The following is a 27,152-nucleotide window of genomic DNA, read 5'->3' as shown; positions in this document are numbered from 1 at the left end:
TTACCTCAAAAGAAGGTGCAATTTATACAAGGCACAATAGTGTCCCTAAGAGACTGAAAGGAGCTTCTATGGCCTCTGCCCTAGTCTTCTCCCCAAGTCCTCCAGAATGCTCTACAGCCTGCCCGTCAGGAAACCCTGCAAGAATAAAACCTTGGGTTTTAGGTTAAATTCCTGTCTGACACTGGTTGGATAAGGGATTCAAACCCAAGCCTCTGATATTTCACTGAGTATGCTAGAAATGGGACCTTAGACTTTGAACTATGTTTTTATGCAAGAAAAGAAAGAGCGTGTGAAGCAGCCGCACAACAGAAGACTGCAGCTGCCTCTGCCATGGTGGGGATGGAGCCCAGCCCATCAAGTCAGCTCTTGCTAAGCCCTTTATTTGGCCACAAGCAGAAGAATATCAGCCTCTCGGATCCCTGCCAGGATGAGACACCACCTGGGTGTCACCTTGTCCGGGACATGTTGTATCTGACCAGGCACTGACATCAAGAAATAAGCTGAGATGGAGCAGTTCTCGACTCTGGGGCTTCAGTTCCCACATTTTCCTCAACAACCTCTTTATATCCCAGGTCCACTTTTGCATTTGACCTTAAGATATTTCCAAGTGATAAAGAGGATTAGTCCATTTCTCAAACATGTATCCCAGAGTCATGCTGTTAAAAGACAGTCGTCCTCTTCAGCTAAAAAGTGTTTAAACAGAACTGCAACTTCTGAAAAGGGCTGCTGTTTCTAACCCAGTCCACAAGCTCCAATAAATGCAGGTGGTGTTTCCCAAATGACAGTGCCAAGCATCTAGAAATATTTCAGAGGGACACTCTGGGTTGCTGCTCTGTCAGCACCACTGAAATTCACAGCCTGAGGGAAGGGACGGGGGCAGTGTCCGCAGTTAGCATGCCTTGTGTTCCCCAGGAAGCACCAAAGCCTTAGCAGCCTCCTGGGGCTCAGCAAGCAGCCCTAGCCCTAGCCAAAATCCTGGCGGTGTTAGGCCAGCATGCCCCTGGCATTGCCTCCTCCTCAGGGCTGAGTCACAGGACAGGGTTAGGCTGAGGGATTCATTGAAGTAAGGTGGGGTTTGTTTCTGAGGTCAAGAACCAGAAACAGACTGGTAGGAGCACTACAGCTGACTGCTTCCATCGCAAGTCCAGGGCTGAGAGAAAAATCAGTAAGAAAACCAAATCTTGACTAGTTTTGCCAGCATGTTCCCTTTCTGAAATGGGGATAAAGCACACTCCTGAAACTTTCTAACCAAATGCCGACGTAATTTCATGCAAATAGCCTGCTACCCTCACAAAAGCTATTCAGGTAGCGCAATGTCTTACAGGACACCCAGCAGCAGATTGTCTCAGCTAGGCACGCTTTTGACAGCAGCTCCTTATGCAGCCAACTGAGCCATAAAAACTGCTGCGGATGAATGACATCAGTGCAACTTGCAGGCTTCCTTCACATGAAAACCTCAGCGTAAGGAAATGATTTCAGAGACAACTAAACTCTGCTAGTCATAATTAGTAAATAGTAGGTTCCATTACACTTATTGGTGTATGCAACTAATTCACAGTAATTAACAGAATGATGTGACAGGACAAGCTCTTATTTTTCCAAAAAAAAAGATTTTATTAACAATACTTATGGATTCATATTAGAAAACACTGTAGGTGAAATTAATCAAAATTCAGACGTGGCTCAAGTATAAAACATACAAGAAGGTGCAATAATATCACCACAGGCATAATGTAACAAAATAAATGCAATAGTTCCTCAAAATAGGGATTGCACGAGATTTGCAGAAGCTTCTGTTTTTCTCTTTTAACAGCCGCCACATAAACACAAATAACAAGACCCTCATAACGTAAGCAGTGTGGCCCCGTAAAAAAATCAATAGAAATATGCTGATTTATTCCTTAAGAGGATCTGGAGCACAACATAGTTGAAATTTCAAATGTCATGAAAAAGCAATGGCTACGTTTTCATTTTAATATCCACGTAGCTTATTCATTGCCTTTGTCAGAGTACTTGTCAAAGTATCCCTATTCCCAATTTTCTTCCATGGGATGAACCAGACTTAAAGTTTATACTTCCACCATTATGAAAGCTTCTGAAAGCTTTGACTACCAAAGTGACTGTGAAGGCTAGTCTACTGAAATGATAGTGCCAAAGTATGTAAAATGGCAGGGCTACTAGCCTCTGAATACTCTTGTGAAAAATTCCTTTTCTTTAGCAAGCAGAATATGCCAAAAAAAAAAAAATCCACTGCAGAGATTTAGCTTTGCATTCTCCTTAGTTATACTAAGAGACAATCGATTTTTTCAAATCTTAATTAATTTGTAACTGCTGAAATATTCTCCCAAGGCAGTAGTAACATTCCCCCATAAAAACATGGAAATCTAAATACGTGGCTTTACCAAAGTATTACTGTGAATACAACAGAGTAGAAGAACCAAACCTAGGTTCATTCTGCTTCTATTAAATGCAGTCCTTTATAAAAAGTAAGTTGGAAAAAAATGCAGTTCTGAAAGACAGAACTACATGTCAACGTATAAAACAGTGTGGAAACTATGTTACAAAAGAGGAAAGTGGAGTCAAGAAAGTGTTTCAAACATTCAAGTGCGCATTTAGGTTTAAGACTTCAGGTTACGTGTCTGAGGCTTTTTAATCAGTTTTCTCATCATCTTTCTGCGGAATACATCTGTTGTCTTTTTCATGGTTGGTTTCTGACTCCCTGCTAAGAAAATAAAGAAAGTAGTTAGTGAAGCAGTATGACAAAACTGTTACTACTGTTCATTTTTTGGATTTATTTATTTATTTATTGTATTGTGCTGTTAAACCTGTTCACCTGATAATAACAGCCATGTCAGAAACTGCAAAATGTATTCTCAACACCCTATTCTCACACATTGCAAGGTTTAGAATGCCTCCATTTTGGCACTGGGCCCCTGTTTTGCTGTTCTTTTTCCTGTTCTAGCTGCCCTGTGGTAACACCAGAATGGGATTAAACACCTTTCTAAATTGGGGAAAAAAAAATAAAATAAAATAAAACAAACAAAAAAACCACCACCACCACCAAACTATTACTACATTTCTTTGGGCAAAAACAGGGCAAAGTCTAAAATATAACCAGTGCTTGTGGGGGGTGAAAATGTAAAATAATTTGGGTTCCTGCACTGAATGACGTTTCACACAGATGCTGTGGAGCGGTCAAAGGCAGCAGTCGGGTTATTTCCAGAAGAGCTTATGCAACTGTTTTCTTTTCTCCTATAATCTTCTAAAATGAAATTAATCAGATAGTTTTTCTCTCCTAAAGCTATAGATCAATGTAAACAGCAGCTGCATATTTGCACAAGGAAGGTTAACTGATCTCATCTTTAGACTCAAGAAGGTAACAGGAAAGATACTGGGGAGGGGAACTATAGGAGCAGGAGAGAAGTGGATAAAGTTGCCTTAAAGATTTGGTTAATGTTGCTGTACACTCCCAAGCTATACAAATTAATATGTATAGCTCAGCATTAATTAGTACTAATTATGGCCTCAACTATGACCTTTGGGTGACCACGCCTTCCTGAATTTTGAAATACCCAAGTTAGTGAAAAAGCTTATAACCGATCCTCTGGGCTTTGCAATCTGCTGCACCAGGAATGAGGTGGATAACATTTTTTTAATGTCTTTCCTCCATAAGGAGAGGGAGCGAGGGAGAACCCCCAGAGCAAACCTGGCTGGGTGTGTGCAGGATGCTGAAGAGGCATTTTCCTGCCTCCTCTCTCTTTGCACGCTTAGGCTGGAGCCTGGCCCTGCCATTCCCCAGGTAGTAATAGGTGCAAATTAGGTAATCGCTGGCATCTCTGATAGACCTAGCACGCTATTAAAGCCTGCCTTGTAACGCCAGAATGGCAGAGACACACTCAGACTTGTCAACCACAGAAATATTACTGCCATGAGTAACTGGCAGACAGCATTTTCAGTTCTGAGGACTGTGCTCAGGGTAAAACCCCTGCCCTGCTGGAGCTCCATGGCCACTAGCTTCAACAGCCATGGATTTCAAAGCCCAGAACTAGAGGATCTTCTCCTGACTTAAGCCTTCTACACATCTTAAATACAGCAATACTTGGACACTGTAAATATCTCATGTTTAAAAAAGAGCTGGGATTGGTGTTTTATTTTTTTCTAAGGCTAGATATGTGCTAGATACAGCCTTAATTTTTTTTCCCCACTAGTATCATTTTTTAAATATTGTGCTCTGTCTGCTTGACTGCTCTGGAAAGCAACATATAATTATGCTTTTCTCTCTGTTGTTGATTTACATATCAAATTAATTAAACTAGAGTATTAAGACTTGTAATAGCTGGTATGAACATATTACTGCAGGTAAAAGCACAACTGTTTTGACTTAAAAGCACAACCAGCAGCTGATCTGAATAAACCAATATAAAAAAAAAAAAAAGTCAATCATCTTTCCCAGCCCTTCCCCCCACACAGAAACAGTTGATTCAGCACAAGTGATGAAGCAGGAATCTTTAGTAATGGGAATGGGAAATGGGAACGGGAAATGGGAACAGGCAGCAGGGAATCGAGAGGATGGTGACTGCTGAAAATGCTAAGAAAAAAAAAAAAAGTAAATTGATTTCACATCTCATTTTAATCCTACTTTAAAGTATCCAGAAGAAAGTGAGACCTTAGTTTTCTCACTGGTACTGACCAGTTTAAAGACTGATACCTTGTGTGGTCTAGTAAATTAATTAGTCTTTTTGAGAACCTTTCTCCACATCTCATTCAACAATGGTTTAACGACCTCACATCATACTTTTCTTGTCAGAAGGATTTAGTGTTGCATCTCAGTTTTCCCTTCCTTTGAAAATACTGAATTCCAAATTCCAAAAAGCATACATTTATAAAAAAAGAAAAAAACAACAAGGTGAGTAAAAGAACACTCTGGACACCTGTTACTGAGATCTGGATTGGTTTATCTGCTTTCGTCTGATAAAATACAAAAAAAGAAAAAAAAAAAACTTACCTTTTCCACAGACATTGTAGCAATCTGTTTCAGTAACAAAGTTATTGGCATTTCCACCACAGCCAGTGTATTTGAACTCCTTACATGATTTACTCTTGGTGTCATAGTAATAGCGAGGCACAGAAGAAGAACACAATCCTTCATCCTTTGGGCTATAGCATAGCAATGGACCAGCTTGAAAAAGGGGAAAAAAGAAATAAAATTTTGCAACTTTTATGCCTGGTATATTAAAATTTACCCCGCAATTAATTTGTTGGCTAAACACCTATTACTCCCATTGAAGTGACACAAGCATTACCAATGACTTCAGAGACTTACTGCATCTTATTCCTGTGAGTTGTGAGTTTGAGAAAGCACCAGACAGTCCCAGAAAATAGGTTTACTAATCCACAAGTGAAATTCATCAGCTTTCCCTACATGCAGTGCTACACATGGGAGAGCTGTGATGTTCACATAGTCTAGACAGCAGGCTGATTCCACATCTATATACAGGAAAATAACAATGATTCCAGTGGAATTACCTCTGTAGATGAGATAGGCACTATTTTGTCTACCCTTGCTATGCTTTTGCCAGCAAACCCTGCCCACTTTCTGCAAAAAGTACAAAAACACACCATCTTTCTCACAAGAATCATGTTTCATAATGCCTCAGCAAAATCTTCCTTCTGTTGCTGGAGTCCTTTTACCAATTTATTAGATGTTCAACAGAGAAATCAAAAATAATTCAGCATTCACCTAAGAAAATGGTGACAATCTGTCACCAGCCAAAAATAACTTTCTCATCAAGCACTGATGAAGCATAGGCAGCAACAGTTTTGATCCGTTCTGGTAGCTCTCTCTTCTTCAAAGATACTGTCAAAGATAAACCAGATGTTAATCTGGTGATTAGGAAAACATTTGCCTATAGTCACCTGCAGATAACTACTCTCTTTCCTCTTTATGGTTCGTACAGAGAGACAGTGGTCAGACGAGGCAAAAAACTTCTATCAGGAGTTGAACTGGCAAGTGCCAAAAATCACAAGCCACCTAACAGCATCTCTCAGGCTTGAATGTATAAAGGCACTGCTCCTTTATATTGGGATATCAGTTCCCTGCCCATGGCAGCCACAGTGTCCCAGACACCTGCCCAACACCGATCTCCAACCTTGCTGCCCTTCAGGTTACATAGGCACAGCACTCTGGAAGGAAAGAGACCCGCTGGGTGTTGCTGTGGGCAAATTTAAGGTCACAGTACTACACTAACACAGCATTTTTGTTCTCTCAGTAGCAGGCAGCCGAGACCAGTGACACACAAAAGCCTGCAGAAAATTATAAGCATCTGTTTCCCAGAAGTCTTCAAAAACACTGCTGTACGGGTATCCAGAGGAAAATACCAAATAAAGTATCGTCTTCGTATCGCTTTCAAACCATCTAGTTTATTAAAAACTTGGAACAACCATTACTTTTCTCTGGCAGACAGTGGTCCACACATGACTGCAAATCTCTGAAGTTGTTGCCGTTCCCGTAACAGCCACCATAGATGAACTCCTCACACCTCATCGAGCTCAAGTTAAAGGCGTATCTTTTTAGATGACCTCTGCAAGGTCCTCCGTCAGCCTCCATCCGGCATAATTTGGGCACTTCTGCAACGAAAACAGTTTCACCCTCAGTGAAAGCCGACCCTTTGCGCTCTCCGTCCCGAGCAGCGATGGGTGCAGGTTGACACCAGATGAGACGCTGCTATCCTGGTTGTGGGCAAGTCCCCAAGCCTGCAGTCTTAATAAAGCGGAACAAGCTTTGCAGGAGGAATCGGCCGCGTTCATCAGCTGCTAGTTATAAAACTAAATTGTATTTTAAAAAAATAACACGTAAATCCCTCGCGTCTCCTCTGACACAACTCCCTCCGGCCCCTCAGCAGCAGCAGCAGCAGTTACTCGGCTCGGGAGGGGTGGATGTGTGGGGAGGAAGGCTCCGCTCCCTCCAGCCCCCGGCCACCCCGGCGCTGCCCCGCAGCCCCCCGCCGCCCCCCGGGGTGCCGTCGGGCCGTCCCCCGGACTCACTCTTGATGGTCCAGCAGCTCTTCTCGCAGTCGTCGAGGGTGAGGAAGTTGTTGGCGTTGCCGTGGCAGCCCCCGTAGGTGAACTCCTGGCAGCTCTGCGTGTACCTGTCGTAGTACCAGCGCGGCACCAGGGCGCGGCAGGGGCCGTCGTCGGGGGGCAGCAGGCAGGCTCGCTGCTTCTCTGCGGGAGACACGAGCGCCCGGGGCTGAGGCCACCTCGGCGGCGACCCCGGCCCCTCGGCAGCCGCCCCCGGGGCCCGCTCCTTCCCCTACCTGTGAGGCTGCGAGGCGCCAGGGCGGCGCAGGCCAGCGGCAGCAGCAGCGCGGGCAGCGGGAGGCGGCGGCCGGCGGCCATGTCGCGACAGCGGGCGGCGGAGAGAGACGGGCAGACAGACAGAGAGACAGGCGGGCGGACGGACAGACAGACAGACAGACACAGGGCGGCGGGGTCCCGCGAGCGCTCGGCGCTGCCCGGCCCGACGGCAGCGCTTTATATGCGCCCAGACGGCTTCCCCGGGCCGCCTCCCTCCTTGCGCGTGTGGTGGGAGGGGAAGGGCTGATTCAGCGGGGCAGCGGGGCCCCGATCACCCGGCCGTCACCGGGCGCGGCGGGATGCGCCCCTGCCCCAGCCCCGGCGCCCAGGGACGCCCCCCGACCCGCCTTCGGGGGGGGGCCGGGAAGGAAACAAGGGGGCTGGGGCGGGTGGGGGGGGTGTGGGGGGCCGTCCCCGGGCTGCTCCAGCCGCCGTCGGGGGGCGGCGGGGAGCTGGCCGGGGTCCACGGCTGTGTCCCGATTCCCTCCCCCTGCCGTGCCCCGCACGTTACGGGATGATGCTGGGAAAGGATTTCATGTTAATCACGGAATCCGGGACGGGGCTCGCAGCCAAGGTCCGCGCTCGGCCCCGCCGCGGCGGCTCCCGGCGGAGGGCGGCAGGGCCCCGGGGGTCCCTCTCCGGGGGGGCCTCCCCCCGCCGGGCCGGGCACGGGCTTAGCCGGTGCCACCGGACACAGCGCCCACGGGTGCCGCTCTTTTAACGCTGCTTTAACTCGTGAATCCCCCCAGAAACGAGGCGCTGTACTGGAAAACCCGTGGTGCTGAGCGGGTGAAACCCCTGGGTAGGTCAAAAAGAGCTGGATTTCAGGAAATATCGCAGCTGGGGTTATTCTGAAGATTTTTAACCCCAGCAGGCAAGCCGGTGTGATGTGGCAGAGGAAGGGGTGAGCAGCGAGCAGCACGCGTTCCTTCTCTGATCTATGAGAGCCATTACATTAATTAGTGCTTACTCCAGATTTAATACAGTATCAGAGATAAGAGTGCCTGCAAATTAGTCACCGTGTTCTCCGTGGATAGCAAGAAGCTAATCTGATCTCCTGTTAGTCTCCTCTCCCCGCACAGCCACAGTGCTGGACCTCCAGGCGGGCGCTGCCGTGGCCGAGTTGCGATACGGGGCCCTGGAAATCCACGGCCTGCGGGGACAAAGGCGCAGTCCTTTGGAGTGTGAGGAGGAGGGCTTCACCGCACCCTGCTTATCTCAGGAACTCACTTTCTCTCAGAGTTTTCCTTATATCATGCGGGATTACCGCCTAGTTTTCGGACAAGATTTTGTTTTCCAGAAAGGCAAGAAAGAGGAGCAAATTCAACCCCCCAAACCTAAGGGGAAGGTCTAAATGGCACCTCTCTCAGTACTCTTTCAGAACTGTTCCTTTTCTCAAAAATCTCCAATTGCCAAAGGATAAGTGCCTGTTTTAGCTCAAAAACAAAAAGAAACACAAAAAAGCACAACAAACAAACAAAACCCTAGTACACTTTGAGGCTTCACCACAGGACACATCTGCCATGTTTTATATATATAACATACTTATATATGTTCTAACGTGTCCTCATTTTTTTTTTTGTTAAGCTTATTATGCAGAGTGACTGTAATAAAGCTTAGGTGCCTTCAGTAGGAAATTAAATAAATAAAGTGCACGTTTCCTATTTCCAGAGAAACTCAAAAGGGCATCTTTCTAATATTAGGGAACTCTCAAGTGATTTTAATATGACTAGACTAACATCCTTTAGCTTTCACCGGATTCTGTTGGAATTGCAAAAGAAGCCATCGAAATACCACTTTAAACAATAGCAGCAAAATGAATGCTGTCATGCTAATACCGTTTTCCATTTCCTCAGTGAATGCACACACACAAATCAAAGTTTGAACTAAACTCACCTATCCATCAATACCGCAGCACAGTGTAGCATTTACTCAGTTGCTCCTTTGCTGTAGCAGCAATCGGGTTCACTTAGATTAGGAAAGTATTTATATGAACTAGAGAAACAGTTAATGTAGCGAGTGGTAGAAAGTCCTTTACTAATCGTAGTTAGCAGAGTTAGTAGACAGAGCCGGCAGACAGCTCGCTGTAGGCTTTCCACCACAGGGTTATTGATGCCAAGCTGCAACTTTCCTGTTCCCACTGCCAGCCCCTGTTCCCCTGCGTCCCCTGCAGCCCACCACCCTGTATAGCCACCTCGCAGTGTGGGCAAAGGCTGTGCTGGGGAAGGCCAAACAGCTCCTTCCAGCTGTTTTGGCTGGCACGAGGACCAGCAGCTGCTGGGCTTTGGGCATGCAGCTGCCAGTGGGGGTTGTGGGGGTGTAGAAATTGCCTACCAGCAGCTGGGGATAACAGCCAGAGGGATGGACGGGCAGAGGAACTGATTTAATAGACTGGCTAAAATAAAACAGATACAAACCCTGGCGGTACTATAGGAGCAGCAGTGGAGGAGGAGGAGGTAAATGTTGCACTGCTGGCAGCTGTTTACATCTGGTGGGTGGGGAGAGGACAAAGGAGTGTCCCTATGGCCATAGGCAGAGGTGGAAAGGAGGAAGAACTGCCTGCAGGGGCCTTTGCAGTGCCCCAAACCCAGAAGGATTCATACAGACCCATTTTAAGGGCTGCATCCAGGCCTGCAGCTTTGTTCAGTGTGAAGGTTCGTGGCTGTGCAGATTCAGCCTCTGCTGGTTTCATAGGAAAGCGGCTGCTAGGATCAGAGATGCCAGGTGCTGTACAAACTGGGTGGAGGGACCAGCCTGTTCAAGAGCAATCCCCCTGTTTGGGGTCTAGACCTCATCGGTATATGAAAGTACAGGAGAATTTCTCAGTTCCTTCTTGTGCTTTCTGAACCCATCAGATCTCTCACAGAGCATCCCCAGTCCTCAGCATCCACCACAGCTGCACAACCCGAGATGCTCTGTGCAGGCCGGGCATGGCAGCCCTCTCACGCAGAGCTGCAGCTCTGCCTTGCAGACAAACCTACCGGCCTGGCCTGGACACCTGACCCGAGAGCAGTTCCTTCCCCTCTCAGCCTTTTAGTCCACCCCACTCTCAGGTTTAATGCACGAATACTGGGGAATGCGCCCAAGCAAAACACCTGCTGCTGCCTCGCCTCCCGGACCAGGAGATGCAGGAGCCCAGGGATGCGGGCGGCATCACCGTGCGGGACGGGAGGAGCGGAGGGAAGGGAGCTCAGCGCTGGGACTGCGCACCCGGCCGCATGAGCCCCCCGGCCGGAGGGGGACACCCTTCCCGGAGCCCTCCCCGTGCACGCAGCCCCGGTGTGAACGCCCCGGCGCCCCGGGAGCGGGGCCGGGCCGGACGGCTGGCCCTAATCCGGTGAAGGGAGGATTAGCCCGGCGGTTTAAAGGCCGGAGCGGCTCGGGGAAGGGGTGCGAGGAGCGGCGGGGAGGAAGCGGCGGCCGCGGAGCAGCGGGACGGGCCGGGACAGCCCGGCGGCACCCTGTGAGTGAGCCCGGGGGCGGGCCGGGGGCGGCCGCCCCATAGCCCCGCCGCCCCATAGCCCCGCCGCCCCGCAGCCCGCCCGGGGGCTCCGGCCCCGGCCGGCCTCGCTGCCCAGCGGTAACCTTTTGTCCTCCCTCCGGGCTTCGGCAGCGTAAACCATGCCGGCCATCAACATCGAGGACCTGAGCGAGAAGGACAAACTGAAAATGGAAGTGGAGCAGCTGCGGAAAGAAGTCAAGCTGGAGAGGCAGCCGGTGAGGCAGCGGCCGCGGGGGGCCCCGGGGCCGGGGGGCGAGGAGCCCGGCACCCCCCGGGAGCGGTGCCCGGGGCAGGTCGGGCGAAGCCGGGCGGGGCGGAGCGGGAGAGCCCGGTCCTGCGAGGGGCAGGGGCGCTGAGGGCCGCTCTGCCCCCGTGTCGCCCCCAGCGACCCCCGGCCGTCGGGAGGCGGCCGCCGCCCCGACGTGCGGCTGGCACCGGGCTCGCAGGGGGAGGCTGCGGGGAGAGGGGGAGGCCCCGAGGGACCGGCACCCGCCGTTCCCGTGGCCTTGGGTGCGGCACGGCACGGCACGGCACGGCACGGCCCCCAGCAATGCGGGGGGAGCAGGAGAAGCAGAGCCCGTCCTCGCCCTGCCCGAGCGAGGGGCAGAGGGCAGAGGGGTGCCGCTGCAGAGCCGCGCTCCGTCCTGCCGTGCCCGGCGGAAAACACCGCGCTCTTCTCCGTCCTCGACGCTTCTTCCCACGGGCGAACTGGTTTTCCAGTGATCTTTGTTGTTATTGTAGTATTTCTGCACGGTTTCTATACGTGGAAGAGCAGAACTGATCTCGCTCCATGATAAAACTTTTTTCTTTTTTTTCTTATTCTGCATTCCAGCAGAAGCAAACTCATCTAAGTAAACACTTCTATTTAGGACTAATGCGCATTTATGTTAGGGGATCAGTGGAATTATTCATGCGAATTAGCTCTAGGTACTTAGCCCAGAAAACAAGAAAGCCACAATTACGTTTTAGGTGCCAGTTAGCTATGAGTGGGTGTACACGTTAGGTGTGGTACGGGTGACAGCTCCAGCAGTGCTGAGGGCCGCACATGCAAGTACTACAGACACCTAGATTATCCCTCAGAGAGTTCCCAAGCAACCGAAATATATGCTGTAGGACGTATAGATTTTGATTTTCATAACAACAATTTTAAAACCCTACCTAAATATTCCAAATAACCCAAAAGACTTTAGGGAAATAGGTATTTTCAAACCATCTGTAGTAAAGCACAGACGATGTCCTCAATTTTACCAATGCTCTATACAAAGTTTCACTGTGAGAATGCAATTTGTGTAGTAGTTGTCTCAGTCCCCTGGTAGCTCCGTTACAGGTGTTACAGGGACATGGAAGTGCAGAACCCACGCTTCGTGTTGCCAAAAGTGCAAATGTTTGCCGAAATTCTTCTTGACCTCTTCCTATACCTTTACAGCTACACCATGGCATAAGGTGCCCTGACTCAAAGGAATGGGTTTGCAAGGCACAGCAGAGCAAGGCACAAGTGTAATGGGATTTGCAGATCCACATTCTTCTCTGCCGTAAGAGAGCTGGAGGTAGTTAGGTCTTATTCCATGCATGGTTTGGTGTGGAATTAACCATGAGTTATTCTGACAGCTTAGAGCCAGTGATACTGCAAGTAAATTCACCATTTCTCTTGCCATCATTTTGCCTTTGCAGTAATATACAATTTACAAGGAAGGCAACAAATGGGCCTTAAATTAGAATTTAATGAATTCTAATTTAATTAAGTGCTGACTGACTGCTGTCTGCACAGGGACTGTGGGCAGAAGCAGGGCACATCTGGGAGCGTGTCCTTAGAAATGTCCCACATTCAGGCACCTGAGGACAGTTTCTGCTGCCACAGGGAAGGGAAATGGCAGGAGCGTGTGGTCAGGGATCCTCTGGAGCTGGTGGGACTCGCTTGCGTGCCCTCAGGCTCCACACCCACTGTGGCTGCACCTGATGCATGCGCTGCCTTCCGAGAACAAAAATAAACCTGTTCCTTCTTCACAGGCGGGTGTCTGTGCAGGCCTGCCCCACTGGGTGCTGCTTTGCTGTGACTGGCATGCAACGTGTCACGTGTGTTATGCCCTTTCTTAACGCGGAAGGGTATTTTATTAACCGCTGTTTCAATTAACCCCAGGTCACCTGTAAGTACATTCTTTCCTAGCTAGTTCTTGACCACCATTTAAAATGTGTGGTTGCTCCCATAGAACTGCAGGGTGGGGATTTGAGTTGCCACCGAAAAATCATTGTTGGATGTTTTGTTTGAGAAAAACATGTGAAGTTACGTATACTTGGAAAACAGATACCACCACATTGTAGAACTGAGATTTTGCTGTGCCTGAACACGTTGACTATAAGACATGCTGGGGGGAAAAGCATGTGGTCCTCAGCTTAATAAAACTATACTGGCTATTTAAAAAATGTAAGTTTAACTATGAGGCAACTGCTGTTCCAAGCAGCATACACATTTCCAGTGATGCTCATGCCTTCAGTGAGTATCAAGCCGTGAAAAAGTGGAAGGAGGCTGAGTACACACGCTTAGTGCTGGCTCTGTGGTCAGATCACCTCTGTTCAATGGGCAGGTAAATAGGGAAAGATGCGAATTCACCGTGGCGCGGCTGGGATGCGCCCCACCAGCTCTGGCCATAGCCCTGCCATGTGTTTGTCCCCCGCTCCAGGTGTCCAAGTGCTCCGAGGAGATCAAGAACTACATCGAGGAGCGGTCGGGCGAGGACCCGCTGGTGAAGGGCGTCCCGGAGGACAAGAACCCCTTCAAGGAGAAAGGAGGCTGTGTCATCGCCTGAGGCTGCCGGTCCCCAGCTCCGCCGCTCCTTGTCCTACACGCTCAGGAGCAGATCTTCTTCTCTCTCTCTTTTTTTTTTTTTCTTTCTTTTTCGTACAAAAAAATAAATAAATCTGAAAGCAGCCTAGCTCGCCTCGCTCCCTCCGCACGGCCGGGTCCTTTCGCTTTCGCCACCTGTTTACCGGGGGCACGCCGGTCGGCACTAAAAAAACCTGCCAGCCCCTCGACGGCCTGCCCCGGCCGGGCAGGGGAGCCTGCGGGGGGCCGAGCCGAGCCGAGCCGAGCCGTGCCGGGGCGGTGCAGGGCCCCCCGGAGCAGGCAGCGGCCCTCAGCGGGGCGGAGCGGGGCAGGCGGCGGCGGCCATGGCGCTGCGGGGCTGCGGGCGCTGGGCGCTCCGGGCCTCGGCCCTGCGCGGCGGCGGCTCCGGGCGGCGGCACCGCGGGCACGGCACCGACACGCCGCAGCACGGCGCCTTGCGGGCGGCCCTCAGGAAGGTACCGGGGGCGGCGAGGGGCACGGCCGGTGCCGCGGCCCCCTCCGGACGGAGCTTCCCCCCCCCCCCTCGCCCCGGGCCGCCGTCAGGGGCGGGCGGCGGCAGCGCGGAGGCTTCCTCGGCTGAGCGCCCGGGGGCCCGGCTGCCGCCCGCCGGAGGGACGGGGGGAAGGGAGGAGGGAAGGGAGGAGGGAAGGGAGGAGAGCGGGCAGGGCACGAAACGGCAGCCCGGGACGGGACATGGAGGCTCCGTGCCCCCACTGCTGTGTTCGGGAATGCCGAGTGCCGGGACAGAGCCCGTTTGCCACGGTGGTGTTTCTAGAGGGGTGCTAAGGGGAGTAAGAGTTAGTTTTCTTGTGAAACTAAGTCAGGGATCGAGGGGAAAGGAGGCACGTTGGGTAAGGGGAAATGGGAGTTGAATGCCAAATGCAGCTCTGGAAGTGGTGGTGGCACTGGTGAACTCTGTTTGTTCCCAACAGTGAGGACACTGACACCTGCAGAAGGCTAAAGTGTAATGAAGCACACCTGTCAAAGTTAGATAATTAGGTGCATTTATTTATTTTATTTATTTATTTGGTAGAAAGTGCTGTGTTGGGGCAGACGGGGAGGGCTTGCTGGGGGAAGTCAGATGGGATGGGAGGGGATGGGACGGGACGAGCTGCATGTATGTGAGAAATCTGCCTGTGAACTATGGTGAGTGAAGTGCTGAAGTTCAGTACCTACCACAAGGAGTAAGCACCATTATCATAATAACAGCCATATGCAAGCAAGCCTGATGTGCACTCAGAAGTGGGCATGATGAAGTGTAAGGGGTTGTCCCTGATGTGCCTGGAGATAAACTTTCAGCTCCTGCCGGGTCTTGCTCCATAGCTTTTTAAAAACAGGGCACGCTGGATTGCCTGATGTCAGCTCCCTGTGACTTGGGAGCTGTGCTGTTATGCATTTGATGGAAGCTTTTAAAAATGACATGAAGAATCTTACACTTTCATGGATAAATTGATCATTTTTCAACTTTCTCCTCTTTCCCAGTGCACTGTGGAGAAAAAATAGTGCGGCTACTTCTGATTCATGCGATTCTTACTTCAGATTTCTCTTTCTTTTGAACTGACTTTCATACTTCCAGTGTTGAAACAGGATATTGCAAAGGCCATTTAATTCATGAAGCTTTCTATGACTAAAACTAGGCCTCTCGGCCTTGAACTTTTGCAGTTGTCTGTTCATTTTCTGTATAATACAAAAAAACCTGGTGCACAACCAGTCTGCTCCCTAACAAATTAGTTTCATTAATCTAAACTCCTGGACCTTGTTCAAAGCAGGAATAAGCTGGCAGAGGAAGGATCAGTAAAAATGTTGCAAGTGAATCCTGTCACCTGGATGCGAGTACAGGCTTGTGTTGCAAATACCGCAGCGTCAGGCTTGTGCTGAGGCTGTCTGTCTGTCTGTCTGTCAGTCAGCAGAGTCACCTGCCTTCCTGTGACCTGTGTCACTCAGCTGTACCTCTTCTTTTGCTGTGGTCTTCCTGCACGTGCAGGGAGGACAGCAAATACCGCTCATCGTTGCACTTTGCCTTATCTCAGATCCGTGGCATTCCGAAATAGAACGAGGCCAAGGCTTTAGTGAAGGCAGTCGTCTAGATCTGGGGGGTTTGGAAGGTCCTCTTTTGTCAGGAAAGGATTAAGCTGCACATTTTTCATCTCAGGCGTTGGCAACTTGGCGGTCGGATGAAAACGGGGAGGAAAAGTGGCAGCATTGGTATCTGCTGGTGCGAGGTTTGCTGCTCTGTCATGTGCTACAAATACGTGGACTTTTTTTTTTCGCATGCTTTTATTTTATGGCTGTCCACAAGTTTCTTGGGGTGCAGCTAACGGTATGCCCTGCCCTTCTGGGTTTAGTGCAGAGAACTGCAGAGCAGGCTGAGAGGGAAGCTGATGCTGCGTCACTGCATGCGTGCCCATGATGCACGTATTGGAAAAAAACTTACAATCAGCATCGTAAAACCAGTTTCATCCTTGTCCTGTATTTTACAAAGTGGTTATATAACCCTTATTTCAGTTTTTGTCTGATCATATAGGGAAAAAAACCACCACACTAGTTTATGTCAAATCCAGTCTAATGTTGTTTACCCCAAAGCTTCTAGCAATCAGTGTTTATTTTGGCTTAAGTTAAACCTGTCCCCTGTGAATTTAAGATAAACTGAAAAGTAAACTCTTTGGGAGAGGATGACCACTCAGGATCTGTAATGCATTTTAAATTTAATGGTTATGTAATTTGGGCCACTCTTTCCACTAGACAAATCCAGATGCAACTACCAGAGAAATTAAAGAAATGAGCAGTGCAATTCCATTAGTGAGAACTGTTATTTTTTTGTCTCAATTTATTTTATTTTTTAATCTATTGAATTAATGTATTTTAAATGATCTGTACTTTTCCAATTGTTCTGAGCAGGATGAGGAAGAGACTCCTGTAATTCCAGGGAGCTGTTTTTAGCAAGGGTATTGAAATAACCTTGTGAGTGGTTTCCTTTACTACTTTATAGGTCACCACCCTTCCTCTTGGAAATTGAAAACGTAACTTTTCCTTACCTTGTTGAACAATGCTTACAGTGCACTGGTATCCTACAGTTTAGTGCAGTAATATAGTATAACTGGCTTGAAATAAAAAGGTTTAAGCTACTTTAGGTGTATGCATAACTGTGCATATATGTATATGATATGTGCATGCACATATCCATTTTTGTTTTCCTCTGGCATTAGTAGTAAGAAGCTTTGGGAAATAGGTTTGAAAAGGATTGGCATATATTTCGAATGAGGTGCATCTAATATAAATGAGATTTCATTTTGCATCTGGTGCTGGCTTGGTCTATTTACGCTGTGTTACATCTCTGTAGGATAAGAGGGATTCATGTGAAAGTGAGACTTCACCAAAGGGCACCATTGGCCTTATTAGCCACACTTGGGTTGTATGTCTGGCCCAAGTCATTAACAGCATCATGAGTTTCTGTCCGTTAATACAGATATTTTTACAGGAATTAAAGCCTCTTCATATTAGAGCATGCAAGAGCTGAATTAAATATTGATTTTCACTATAACTTTCTAGTAAAATTGAGGTAAACTTTATAATTTTTGTAAAATTATATGTCAACTTCTGACATTCTACAAAATACTGAAAAGTATTGGATGGAGTTGGCTTGTTCATCTTTTATAGCAAATCACAAAAATACAGTAAGGAACAGCCAGGTAGTTTGCTGCTGGTATTACAAATAAATCACTTAAAATTACTTTCTCACTAAATTGAGAGGGAGAAAAGGAGAGAAGAAAGACACAAAAGAAGCTGCAAAGAGTTGCTTTTAAATCAGAGTTTGGGAGAATAAGAGAAGGAAAACACGAGCTTCAGCACAGTCAAGCAGATCCTGAAGAAAGCTTTTTCCAATCACCAGAAGAATGTCTTTTAATATACAAATACTTCATTGTGTAGCAAAAATGCAGTAAAGGCAGTTTAATAAGCAGCGTGTTTACTTGTTGCACAGTGCCAGAGCAGTGCGTGCATGTGAGATTGCAGTTGCTTTGTCCCCCTCAACATAATTCATGTGAGAACAAATTTCCACTGCGTATACTTAGTCCTCAATGAGCATCTTCTAGCAGGAGAACTGGGCCTGAGGGATATTTTTGTGGTTCAACTCCAGCTATTATTATCCTGTATTGTTGTCACACCAGATTGGAGTAGGCAATACAGGTATGCACTTCAGACAACTAAAATCCTGTCTTAATAAGCAGTTTATGACTGAGCAAATGTCTGTGTTTTACATAGGTTGTGCCATGACCATTCAGAAAGTAGAACCTTGTTTAAATCTTTTTAGGTCCCATTTGTGTGGAAATGTGTGATTAAATCTCTTCCCCCTGCCCTGTGGGCACACTGATGAACATAGCAGCTCCCAGCCAGGTATCATAGTGCTCTGAAAGCCGTTCTTTCAGCTTGTGTTGTTCTGGACTTTGATTTTCTGGCAGATTTTTTTTTCCTGTTAAGGCTCAAAGGGAGTGTGAAAACCTGCCTCTGGCTCCAGTCCCTGAAGATCAAGTTTGATAGGTGAGCACTGATGGATTATGCGAGGACACTTCCAAGATACTTGGTGTGCTGCTTAAAGTTATTTTCTGTCCTACAGCCAGGCTTGTGCATCTAGTCAACAATTGTTGTATTACCAACCTACTTTAAGAACAAACGATCTCAGGTCACTTGCTGTGATGACATCTCCTGAGGTTTGTGTTCCCTCAGAAGGGTTTCGATGATTAGTTTTTAACTTCTCATAAAAAATTAGAGCCTTAGTTAGACTGTAAGAGTAAGTCAGGGCAAGCTTAATGATTTTAAGTATTTCCAGAAATATCATTTTAGCTGCAATCTGCCATTTTATGTACTGCAGGCTTCAAAATATGCCATGTAAACTTGAGGTTGGGCAAACTAGTACGGGTGGCATGCTGTATTCCTGAAAGTGCCAGAAACATCTGAAATGACAAGGTACAGGCAGTTATGCTGGGCTTTGAGGAGAAGGAAGCAATGGGGAAGCCAAACTGTCCAACCTGAAGCTGCTCTTGGTGGATGGTCTGCTCCTGGGAACCTGGGGAGAGTAAGCTTGATGAAAGCTAAAGGACTGAAAGGCTGGAGTGTGGTAGGAGAGGTGCTCTGATGCGCCCTTGACCACACCTGCTGGTCTTTGGTCTCCGGCACACTGCAGAACCAACAGGATTTTGTCAGGAGTCCTCTTCCTCCTCTGCCAGCACCCCCAAAACTGGCTGTGGGCAGGAGGCTGGATTGGAGCAGTGCTACAGTGTTTGAGAGTGGAGCTTCTCAGGCAGATTTGGTGGGGTCACAAGTGTTGCTGGTAGAAGTTTGCAGTGGGATGGGCACTAGGATGTATGTCATGATTGCATTTTCAAAGACAGAAGTGAAAATCAGGAACACCTCCCTTATTCTTGAGAAGAAACCAACCTTCCCAAGGGTAAGCTGTAGATCACCTCATCTGGAGAGAAATGTGGAATGTTTTATTTCAACTTAGCTTTATCCCAGCCGCAAAGCAAATGATAAATGGAAAGTAGATGGAACAGGCACACGCTGAGTAAAAATGTTTCCCATGGTGCTGGAGCAATGTGGTAAGTAGATTCTGTGTAAGCTTCTTGTGGTTGAGACGACAGTCCAAATCTCTTGTTGATGAATCAGTATTAAGAACTAGCAGTCCTTCAAGTGAGGTCAGCTGTTTTAATCTGTGAGGATACCCCAGCTCAGCTGATACGGTGATGAGCATAGTTTAAGTGCCAGCACATTTATAAAATGGCATAAGTTGTGAGTCTCTGGTGGGTTTCCATTATTTCCATCTGCAATTTGGCATGTGCGGAGCCATGCTTTGAATAGCTCCACAGAACACTTTTCTTCTTTGATGCAAGATTAAGAGAAGGTAAAGGCAAAAGGGGAGTTAGTATCAGTTCTGAATATATTCTCTTTTATCTAAGGATTCATGATGTGGGTCACCTGGGTGCAGTCAGTAAACCTTGTGTTATGCCCAGGGCTGTTTCTCTGGGTGCAGGTGTAACAGCACAGATACTCCTGCCTGAACGTGGCCCAGTGATGCACTAACAAGTCCTGGAAGTACTACAGGAGATGCTGCTCACCACTTCTGGTCCTGACTGATGAAGAAGCACCATGAACACCTGGAAGCTCTGCTAATGGAGGTCTCCTGAAGAAGAAAGTCCGTCAGTCTGGACAAACTGTATAGCCCAGCCAGCACTTCATACAGTGTTGCTCAAAACAACCAGTCTCTCCAAGAGCTACCCAGTTTTCACATTGCACTTCTACCTAGGTACAGCGTTAAGTTCTGGGCCCTGTCATGGGGAGCAGTGTGGGTGGAAAAGATGGATAAAATCCAGGGGTACACCTCTTTCAGGTTGGAACCCATCATTGGAAACCCACATTTTCATGATGTCCTAATGCTTTTCAGTGGAGAGGTGGCCTGATAATGTGTTTTGTTCATGCAGGGGTGTAATCCAGAGCCAAATATGAATAATCACAGTTCTTAGGAACAGCATTTGTGGTCACTGTGGCTGAGTCTGAATCTAGTCAAGTGCTGGCTGTTTGGAGGTGGAAAAGGGAGTTTCTTTGATCTAGTTTTTCACCATAATGATACCACATGTGCACAAAAAGTCCCTCTGACTGAAAGAGAGGGAACAAAAATGAGCTTTATGCATTCACATTAATAACTATGTAAGTCGCAGGGATAGCACAGCAGTGGGTTTGGAACAAGTAGCTGTATGGATAAAAGTTCTGATATTTTAAGTATTCTCCTCAAATCTTCTTGTGTTTCATAACCAAGAAACTGTTTCTGCTAAGTAGAGTTCCATTTTCAAAACTCAGAGATTCAGAGAAGCCTGACTTGTCTCTGGCTGTGGACGGACATGAGGAAAATACTGTGGCAGTAATGAGGAAAAAGCATTATTCTCTGCCCAGGTAGAAATTATATTTTTATATGCCTCTCCTTGGATGCTATACATGATTATGTTTTTGTATACAGGGTATATATGTCCATGAATATCATGGAACTGGAAGTGTGAATATATTGTCTAGATCCCTGGGAGAGTTTACAGTTTTTGCAAAAAGGTCATGGTAAAAAGGAACAGAATTTATTGTCCGAGAAGAACACAGAGTCCATCATAGCTTAAACCCGATGATGCTGAGTATCAGGGGTAAGAAATGCTCCTTTTGATGGCATATTGCATTGCCCATTATGGTGTGGTTGAATGGAGGATGGTTGAATGGAGGATGGAGCAGATGCTACAAATGAGACAGAGGAATAAATTAAATAAATAAATAAATAAAACCTGAAGGGGTTCAAAGGAAAGAAGTTGAGAAATTCGCTGGAACATACACACATAAGCACTTTCCTGATCTCAGGAGGTTTTGCAGATGTATTCCTTTTCCTACTTTTGCTGGAGAACAGGATTCAGCATGGTAGTTGCAGGTCTTGGAGTCCAGAAAGGGAGGCAATTTTGAGATCCTCCCATTTTCTACCATATTGCTGAATAAGGTTGTTGGAGGTGTTGTGGTTGGGAGTATGCAGGGACTGCAAAAACTCTCAGGTGTGTGCAGGAGGGGTTTGTCAGTGTGCGCGTCCTTTTGGGTTGGGAGGACACAAGGAAGGAGGAGGGTCAGCTAGGATCGTGTAGGTTCCTCCCCAGCTAGAGCTGGTCTTTCAGCATCTTATTCTTCAGGAGAGGTTAAGCTGGGCTGGGCTCCCAGGTTTTAGACTGGACCTTTCAATTTCTTCACAGGGTGACAGCATGTGCCAGGGTTACAAAAGCTACCTTCTCCATACAGGGTAGAGGGATAGCACCGCTCAGTCCTGCACTCCTTGGAGGACTCGTAGGCTTTTAAGTTTTAGGTAAGCAGTGGCAAAAGCTTTATGGTTGTTTCAGGGTTGATTTTTGTTGTTGATTTATTTATTTATTTATTTGCCTCCTGAACTAAAAACTGTAGCCAGATGTGTCGAACCAAAAGATCTGCAGTATTCAAATTTCTGAAACAATAATCAGCTTTGCTTTATGTATTATGTATGCGGTAGGGAATTGTATCACAGTGAAAGCGAAGAAATGCAGTGATTTAAACAGAAGTGTGTCCAATTACAGCCAAATGAATAGAGCAGAAGAAATTGCATTATACTCATAATGTTCTTGCTTTTTTTGCTGGAAATAAAATAGATAGGGACAGGTATGTTTTATTATATAATAAAATGCTGCCAAGTCTTATGTTATAGGGCTTTTCCCTCTGCTGATTTTTTTTCCCTTTGGGAAAGGGAAAATTTAATTTAGTAGCAATTTGTTCCTGTATTGGCTGATCTCTGCAGTCTTTAGTACCCAGTGCTGTAGCAGATTGCATGATTCCTTGTTGCCTGTGGCATGGCTTAATTGAAGGTACAAAAAGGAATTACAGTGCTATAATTAATCAAGTTTAAACACGTCTCCCCATTTCTGTCTTACATTTTCGAGCACTCAGGAATTTTTTCTGCTTTCCTTTTCTCTGAGTCTACTGAGTATTGGTTTTGAACCCGCTGGATGTCCTCTGGAAGCTGAGCTCTGGCCACAGCTATGTCTAAAGGCAGAGGAGAAGGGCGAACGTGAGCCAGGCCTGTTCACCCTCACTGTGCCGTAACGGACCAAAAGTAAAAGTATCCTAACATACCTGAGGTGCTAGCAATGACGTGTTATCTGCCCTTTTCAACCACCTTCACAGCAATGAGCTGGAGTGACTTTTTCTCCTTAACTTTTAATGTCTCGAGCTCAAATGCTGCCCATTGGGAAGGGGAAAAGGGGAAAGCTGAATGATCTGAAGTGTGTGTACTTATGATTAAATGTACCCACATGCACAGGAGGGGGTATATATAACGTGTCTGATGAGCGTGATTGATGTGCTGTTTTATTCTGTCAAGCACTTGGTACATCTACAGGCAGAATAAAAGCGAAGCAACGCAGGCCGCAGACAGCACGGTGAGCAGAAACGCAGGCCCAGCGCAGGGGCTGCGGTGTGGGCCTAACCTTGGCTCTGTGCACTGACACCAAGTCGGGTGGTTTCACTAGCAGGGGTCAAACCAGTGAAGTGTTTAAACGTCTATGGAAGGCTTTTTAGATAAGGAATTAAATATATATACGCACACAGTCTATATGGCTTGGCTTTCCTTTTCCTTCTCAGTGGTATCTTCTGGCTCGTTTCAAGGGTCGTTTTCATCCAGCGTTTTTTTTCTCGCCTGGCTGATCACATCTTGTCCTGCAGATGTCATTCAGAACGGTTGGTTCTGCACATGAAACGCGCAGAAAGTTGCGGAGACCAAACTGAACTGAAAGGCCAAGACATCATGGTATGGGCCTTTAGACCCTCCCAGGTCTGGATGTTTTCAGGGGGTGGCTGTTGGCGGACGTCCTGCCTGGTGTATGAATGTCTGGCACGTTCTTCAAAGTTGGTGGATAAAGTACAAAGTTTTGAGAGCAACTTTCCTGCCTTCCCTTTCAAAGTTGTCCTCCAGCCTCTCATTTCTTGCTCACAATTGTTCATTTAGTGTTCAAAAAGCTGCTGATAAGAACAGCCCATCCTGCTGTTTACTACAGCTTATTTTTGCAGGGTTTCTGTTTGATTACTTTTTAGGTCATGAATTTCAGTCTGTGCATCTCTCCTTTATTGAATGTGCTTGTTGTTTTATCAGTGAGCTTGTTTACGAGGGCTAAATCAGTCACATTTCATATTAGGCGTGTAAATCCTCGACTATAATGGGGGGGGGGGGGAGGTGTAACAAAAAGAGAAGGAAAATAAAACAGTGATAAAACTTGGGGGAATTTCTTAATTTCTTTCCTTTAAGTTCAGTAAAGGCTTTTTAAAAGGATGTGGATATGTATGGTAATTCCTCGTTTATTTTTGTTTTTGACAAGGGGAAAACAAGATTGAAAATTCTAAGTACAATAATTAAATGTCCTGAAAAAATATTTTTAGGAATTATAGAGAAAAATACAGAAAGAAATCAAAGCATTCTTTTTTAAACATTTATGTGAATGTTTAAACCACTCCCTCTAGATTCATGGCTAGTGCCTGTAAAGTTTTGGGTTAGATGGATACTTAATTACTGTGTTTTTTTCCTTCTCTTTCCCCCATACTTTTTGCTACACTTATGTCATGATTTAATATCTTGATGATGGTTTGAAAGTATTCTGAAAGACTTTAAAAGTAACTGCCTTCTAAATTATAATTTTAGAACTTGTTGGTTTTGGGTTTGTAAAATGAGTCATGCTGCTTAAAAAAGCTGAAGTCAGAATTGCTTCATTTTTGTTCTTTATTTTAATTATCTAGCTATTCTGCTTCTAGGACTTTTTTTTTTTTTTTTTTTAAATCCAAGTGTTTTTCACAGGGTCATGAAACGGATGGCTGCATTTAAATTGAACTTTTCCAGTTCAACCCTGTATTATTGTGGAAAACATTTTCTTGGTTTGTTCCCAGCAAGAGTCTGATGATAGCTCCGAGTACAGAAATTTCCATGTTGCTGTTGAGGCCTGGTCCCAAATCCCATACTCAAATAGGGCAAATTCTTCAGTGACAACTCTATAGGCAGTCATTTGCTTGGATGTTAAATTGTACATTTAGCTGAATAGCCCAGTGTGAATACAGAGTAAGATCTGCAGATTGTATTTGAATGCCAGGTCTCCCATGATGTGAGCACAAGGGAGTCTGGCCTTCTTCTACATGCAAGGAGGGGGAAGTATTTTGGCAGCCTCTAGGACTAGTACCACCTTGACAGGACCACTTGTATAGTGGTGGGTTACTTTTTACGTAGGTCTCCTAGGCAAGTACTGAGATACACCAAGAAAAACATGTACATTTTTATAAGACAGGGAGTGTGGGCCAGAGGCTGAGAGAGAAATCCCATAGTTTTGGGTGGCTAGCCCCATTATTTCAATCAGTGATTAAAAAAAAAAAATTAAAAAATCCCCAGATAAAAGTCCTGCAAAACTTCCTGGAAATCTTCAGTGAATCAGCCTGTACTGGTTGTGTATCCTGAAAGAGGAAGCGGTAGGTTGCAGCCTTGCTGTTGAGATTACTTCAGACCTCAGACAGACTCGTAATATTGGATTTTGTTTTCCAGAAGAAAGTGCACTAAATAAGTTGGTGTGAGCAGGCAAGGCTCACGCCGCAGGGAATGATTTCTGCCCTCTGTGCGGTTCAGTCGTCTGTTGTGTGATGGGGTTATTTGTAACCTCCTGTGGTCTGCTACGTCCCACCCAGCCTCTGCTTCTGCATCTGATCTCGTCAGAGACCGAGTGATGGCCTCTTCCTTCTGGGCACCGACCACCACAGACCCAGGCTCATCATGTCCAGGTTGGGTGATCCAGGCCCCCTGGCAGCTCATAGCTCCTGCCGTGTTCAGGAAGAAGACAAACAGCAGCTATTAAACTGGAAAGCACGTTCTGGTGCTGCTGTTGCGTCCTGTGGTTAATTTACGTGGGCTTGCTCTGGTAGCACATATGGGCACCGCGGTGGATTTGGCTGCCTCAGCTCTTTGAGTTCTTAGTTGTGGGAAAATACTGCCTGTCCTCACACCAGCATCTGTACCGTGCTGCGTTGTCTTGCAGTGCAGTCATTGCCGCCAGAGGTTATGAATAAAATTACCAGGAGAAATGTCTTATCGCGTGCTGTTCATTATTTTCATTAATTATTGCTGGTGTCAAAGGCAAAGGTCTCTCTAGTCTGTTAACTCCTTTCTTTCAAGTCAGTGTTTTGCTAATTGTCCTGATATAATCAAGGAAGAAATGTCATTAGCGGTTTCTTATTTGTTTTTGTTGTTATTTTTGTTGCTTTAAAGATCCCATTAATTGTGTTATCTTTAGTTGTTATATTAATAGAGCTCAGTTCAATTACTGTAGCTTGATTTAAAAGAAAAAATGCTCCTCTTAACCTGGTATGATATGACACCCCTACATCCGTTTAATTTTCTTGATAGAAAAGTATCTTTTCTCAAACTTGTGCTTCGCTAGTAAGACAGTCTAATTTCAGCTTAGGTATAAATCACATGAAGCTGTAGTAAAAATTTCTATCCCTTTGTAAGAATTCAGATTAATGGTTGTTGGGTTTTTTTGCAAGATTAAGGCCATATATCATCCTGTTTAACAGTGTGCTGAAATATTGTACTAGCACTGTACAGTATTGTAAGGGATAGATATGAGAAACTGTGTGTTGAAATGTTACGGTCTTTAATTTCTAATTTGAATTGCTTGATAGAAGGTAAACTCACTGGTGAATAATGGAAAAAAATCTTCAATTGCTGTAAAGGACATTTGTATACACTCTTAGTATCCAAATTAATTAAACTACAGTTTTCACCTTTGTAGAAATAGCATGTTTTGGAACACGTGGAGAATTTAGTGACAATCGCTAATGTTTCTGCTGGTACAGTATCGGCACAAAATACTGAGCACTACGTGAAGGAAAATCCCCAGGTGTGTGGTTTTGTTTCTTTTCTCATTTAAATAGTACAGTAACTTCCAGGGGTAAATAATGAAAGCATGCAACTATCTGGCAGTATTCTGGGAAGATATTTTCATTACTCTATTTTAAACAGAGACCAGGATAATCAAGACCAGAAAATCCAAATTTCTGTCTTCCCCCTCAGCCCTCCCAGCTCCATTTCCCCTTTCCTGAGCAGGAAGCTACAGGTGTTGTTTTCACAAAGCTTTGTAAAGACTGCATTAAATAAAAAACACTTTTATTTTTCTTACTGTCATTCAACATGAAATGAACCTGTTGTCTTGATCAGTTTCCGACTGGGCAAATAGCCAGTGTTTTCTAAAATAAATCATGGTTGATTCCACCCACAGTAGTGATCATAGTAGTGATGCAGACTAAACCAAGGCTGAATTCTTTAGTTCTACGTCTTTATGGGTTGAATGAAGCAGCCTGAAAAAACACCAGTCCTATACATGAGAATTACCATGTCCTCACAGTCAGGAAAATAACAGAATTTATGTTGTGGTTTACTGTACTTTATCAGCAGGCTGAAAAGATACATGGCTCCTAAATAGATGTTAAATCCCAAAAGCCACTAAAATTTGGCCAGCTAGATTAAGTAAAAAGATTTCCTTTGTGGTTGGTAATACCTGGTGGACAGCATTTATGGCATGCAGTGTCAAGATATTTCTACAGAGAGGAGTTTTAGATCTTACTGCAGTCAGTATCCAAGTGATGCATGTCTGAATGTCACCACCCATGGTTTCCACATTTCTCCTGATAAAGCATATAAAATTAAACAGACCTGGTGCTTGGCTTCTGCCAAAAGTTTGTTTCTGTGTATTTGTCAAACATGGCATGTATAACTTATGATTTAGTTTAAGGCGCCTGCAGCAGTTAATGCTTGCTTCTGAAAGCTGTCTGCACTGAAAAAATGTAGGTTAATTCAAAATTAATTGCTTAACATTTAAATTGATTAAA

General features: G+C 46.1%; 3 protein-coding genes across 9 annotated transcripts in view; 2 read left to right on the top strand and 1 right to left on the bottom strand.

The window, feature by feature from the left end:
- Positions 1 to 1,590: 1,590 nt before the first annotated feature.
- TFPI2 (tissue factor pathway inhibitor 2) lies at positions 1,591 to 7,695 on the bottom strand. 2 transcript variants are annotated; one of them, XM_083827324.1, is made up of 5 exons: positions 7,317 to 7,695; positions 7,045 to 7,224; positions 6,448 to 6,627; positions 5,006 to 5,179; positions 1,591 to 2,719 (listed from the first exon to the last, which is right to left on the bottom strand). In XM_083827324.1, the coding sequence occupies exons 1-5, from the start codon at positions 7,396 to 7,398 to the stop codon at positions 2,619 to 2,621; spliced, it is 717 nt and encodes a 238-aa protein (XP_083683450.1). In that variant the 5' UTR covers positions 7,399 to 7,695; the 3' UTR covers positions 1,591 to 2,618. The 2 variants fall into 2 exon arrangements, with proteins under 2 accessions (XP_083683450.1, XP_083683449.1); XM_083827323.1 differs by having other exon boundaries at positions 1,591 to 2,722; positions 7,317 to 7,677.
- Positions 7,696 to 10,620: 2,925 nt separating this feature from the next.
- LOC310895710 (guanine nucleotide-binding protein G(I)/G(S)/G(O) subunit gamma-11) lies at positions 10,621 to 13,783 on the top strand. The gene is made up of 3 exons (XM_083827327.1): positions 10,621 to 10,819; positions 10,970 to 11,073; positions 13,537 to 13,783. Exons 2-3 carry the CDS (start codon positions 10,978 to 10,980, stop codon positions 13,660 to 13,662), a joined length of 222 nt encoding a protein of 73 aa, XP_083683453.1. The 5' UTR covers positions 10,621 to 10,819; positions 10,970 to 10,977; the 3' UTR covers positions 13,663 to 13,783.
- A 73-nt stretch (positions 13,784 to 13,856) lies between these two features.
- The window catches only part of LOC310895707 (putative acyl-CoA dehydrogenase 6), an 89,177-nt gene continuing 75,881 nt past the window's right edge, over positions 13,857 to 27,152 (top strand). For 5 of the 6 annotated variants that reach the window (XR_014580881.1, XM_083827319.1, XM_083827316.1 and 2 more), the window contains exon 1: positions 13,857 to 14,155. Coding sequence is in view for 4 of the 6 variants with exons in the window: in XM_083827319.1 (XP_083683445.1) it covers positions 14,024 to 14,155 (132 nt within the window). In the remaining 2 variants the exon portion in view is untranslated. Of the gene's footprint in view, positions 14,156 to 21,557; positions 21,574 to 27,152 lie in introns of those variants that run through there. The other variant, XM_083827320.1, reaches the window with a different exon arrangement.

The sequence above is a fragment of the Anser anser genome (assembly GCF_964211835.1).
Source record: "Anser anser genome assembly, chromosome: 2".
NCBI lineage: Eukaryota > Metazoa > Chordata > Aves > Anseriformes > Anatidae > Anser > Anser anser.
This window is presented reverse-complemented; position numbering and strand designations above follow the sequence as displayed.

What these genes read in the sequence shown, in the direction of transcription:
- TFPI2 (XM_083827323.1), bottom strand. Translation starts at nt 7,398, where the DNA reads ATGGCCGCCGGCCGCCGCCTCCCGCTGCCCGCGCTGCTGCTGCCGCTG. An exon ending in CCACTGTCTGCCAGAGAAAA is followed by an intron (nt 5,180 to 6,447) that starts GTAATGGTTGTT and finishes CCCTTTTTCAAG; the next exon opens with CTGGTCCATTGCTATGCTAT. An exon ending in CTACAATGTCTGTGGAAAAG is followed by an intron (nt 2,723 to 5,005) that starts GTAAGTTTTTTT and finishes TTATTTTCTTAG; the next exon opens with CAGGGAGTCAGAAACCAACC.
- LOC310895710 (XM_083827327.1), top strand. Translation starts at nt 10,978, where the DNA reads ATGCCGGCCATCAACATCGAGGACCTGAGCGAGAAGGACAAACTGAAA. An exon ending in TCAAGCTGGAGAGGCAGCCG is followed by an intron (nt 11,074 to 13,536) that starts GTGAGGCAGCGG and finishes CCCCCGCTCCAG; the next exon opens with GTGTCCAAGTGCTCCGAGGA.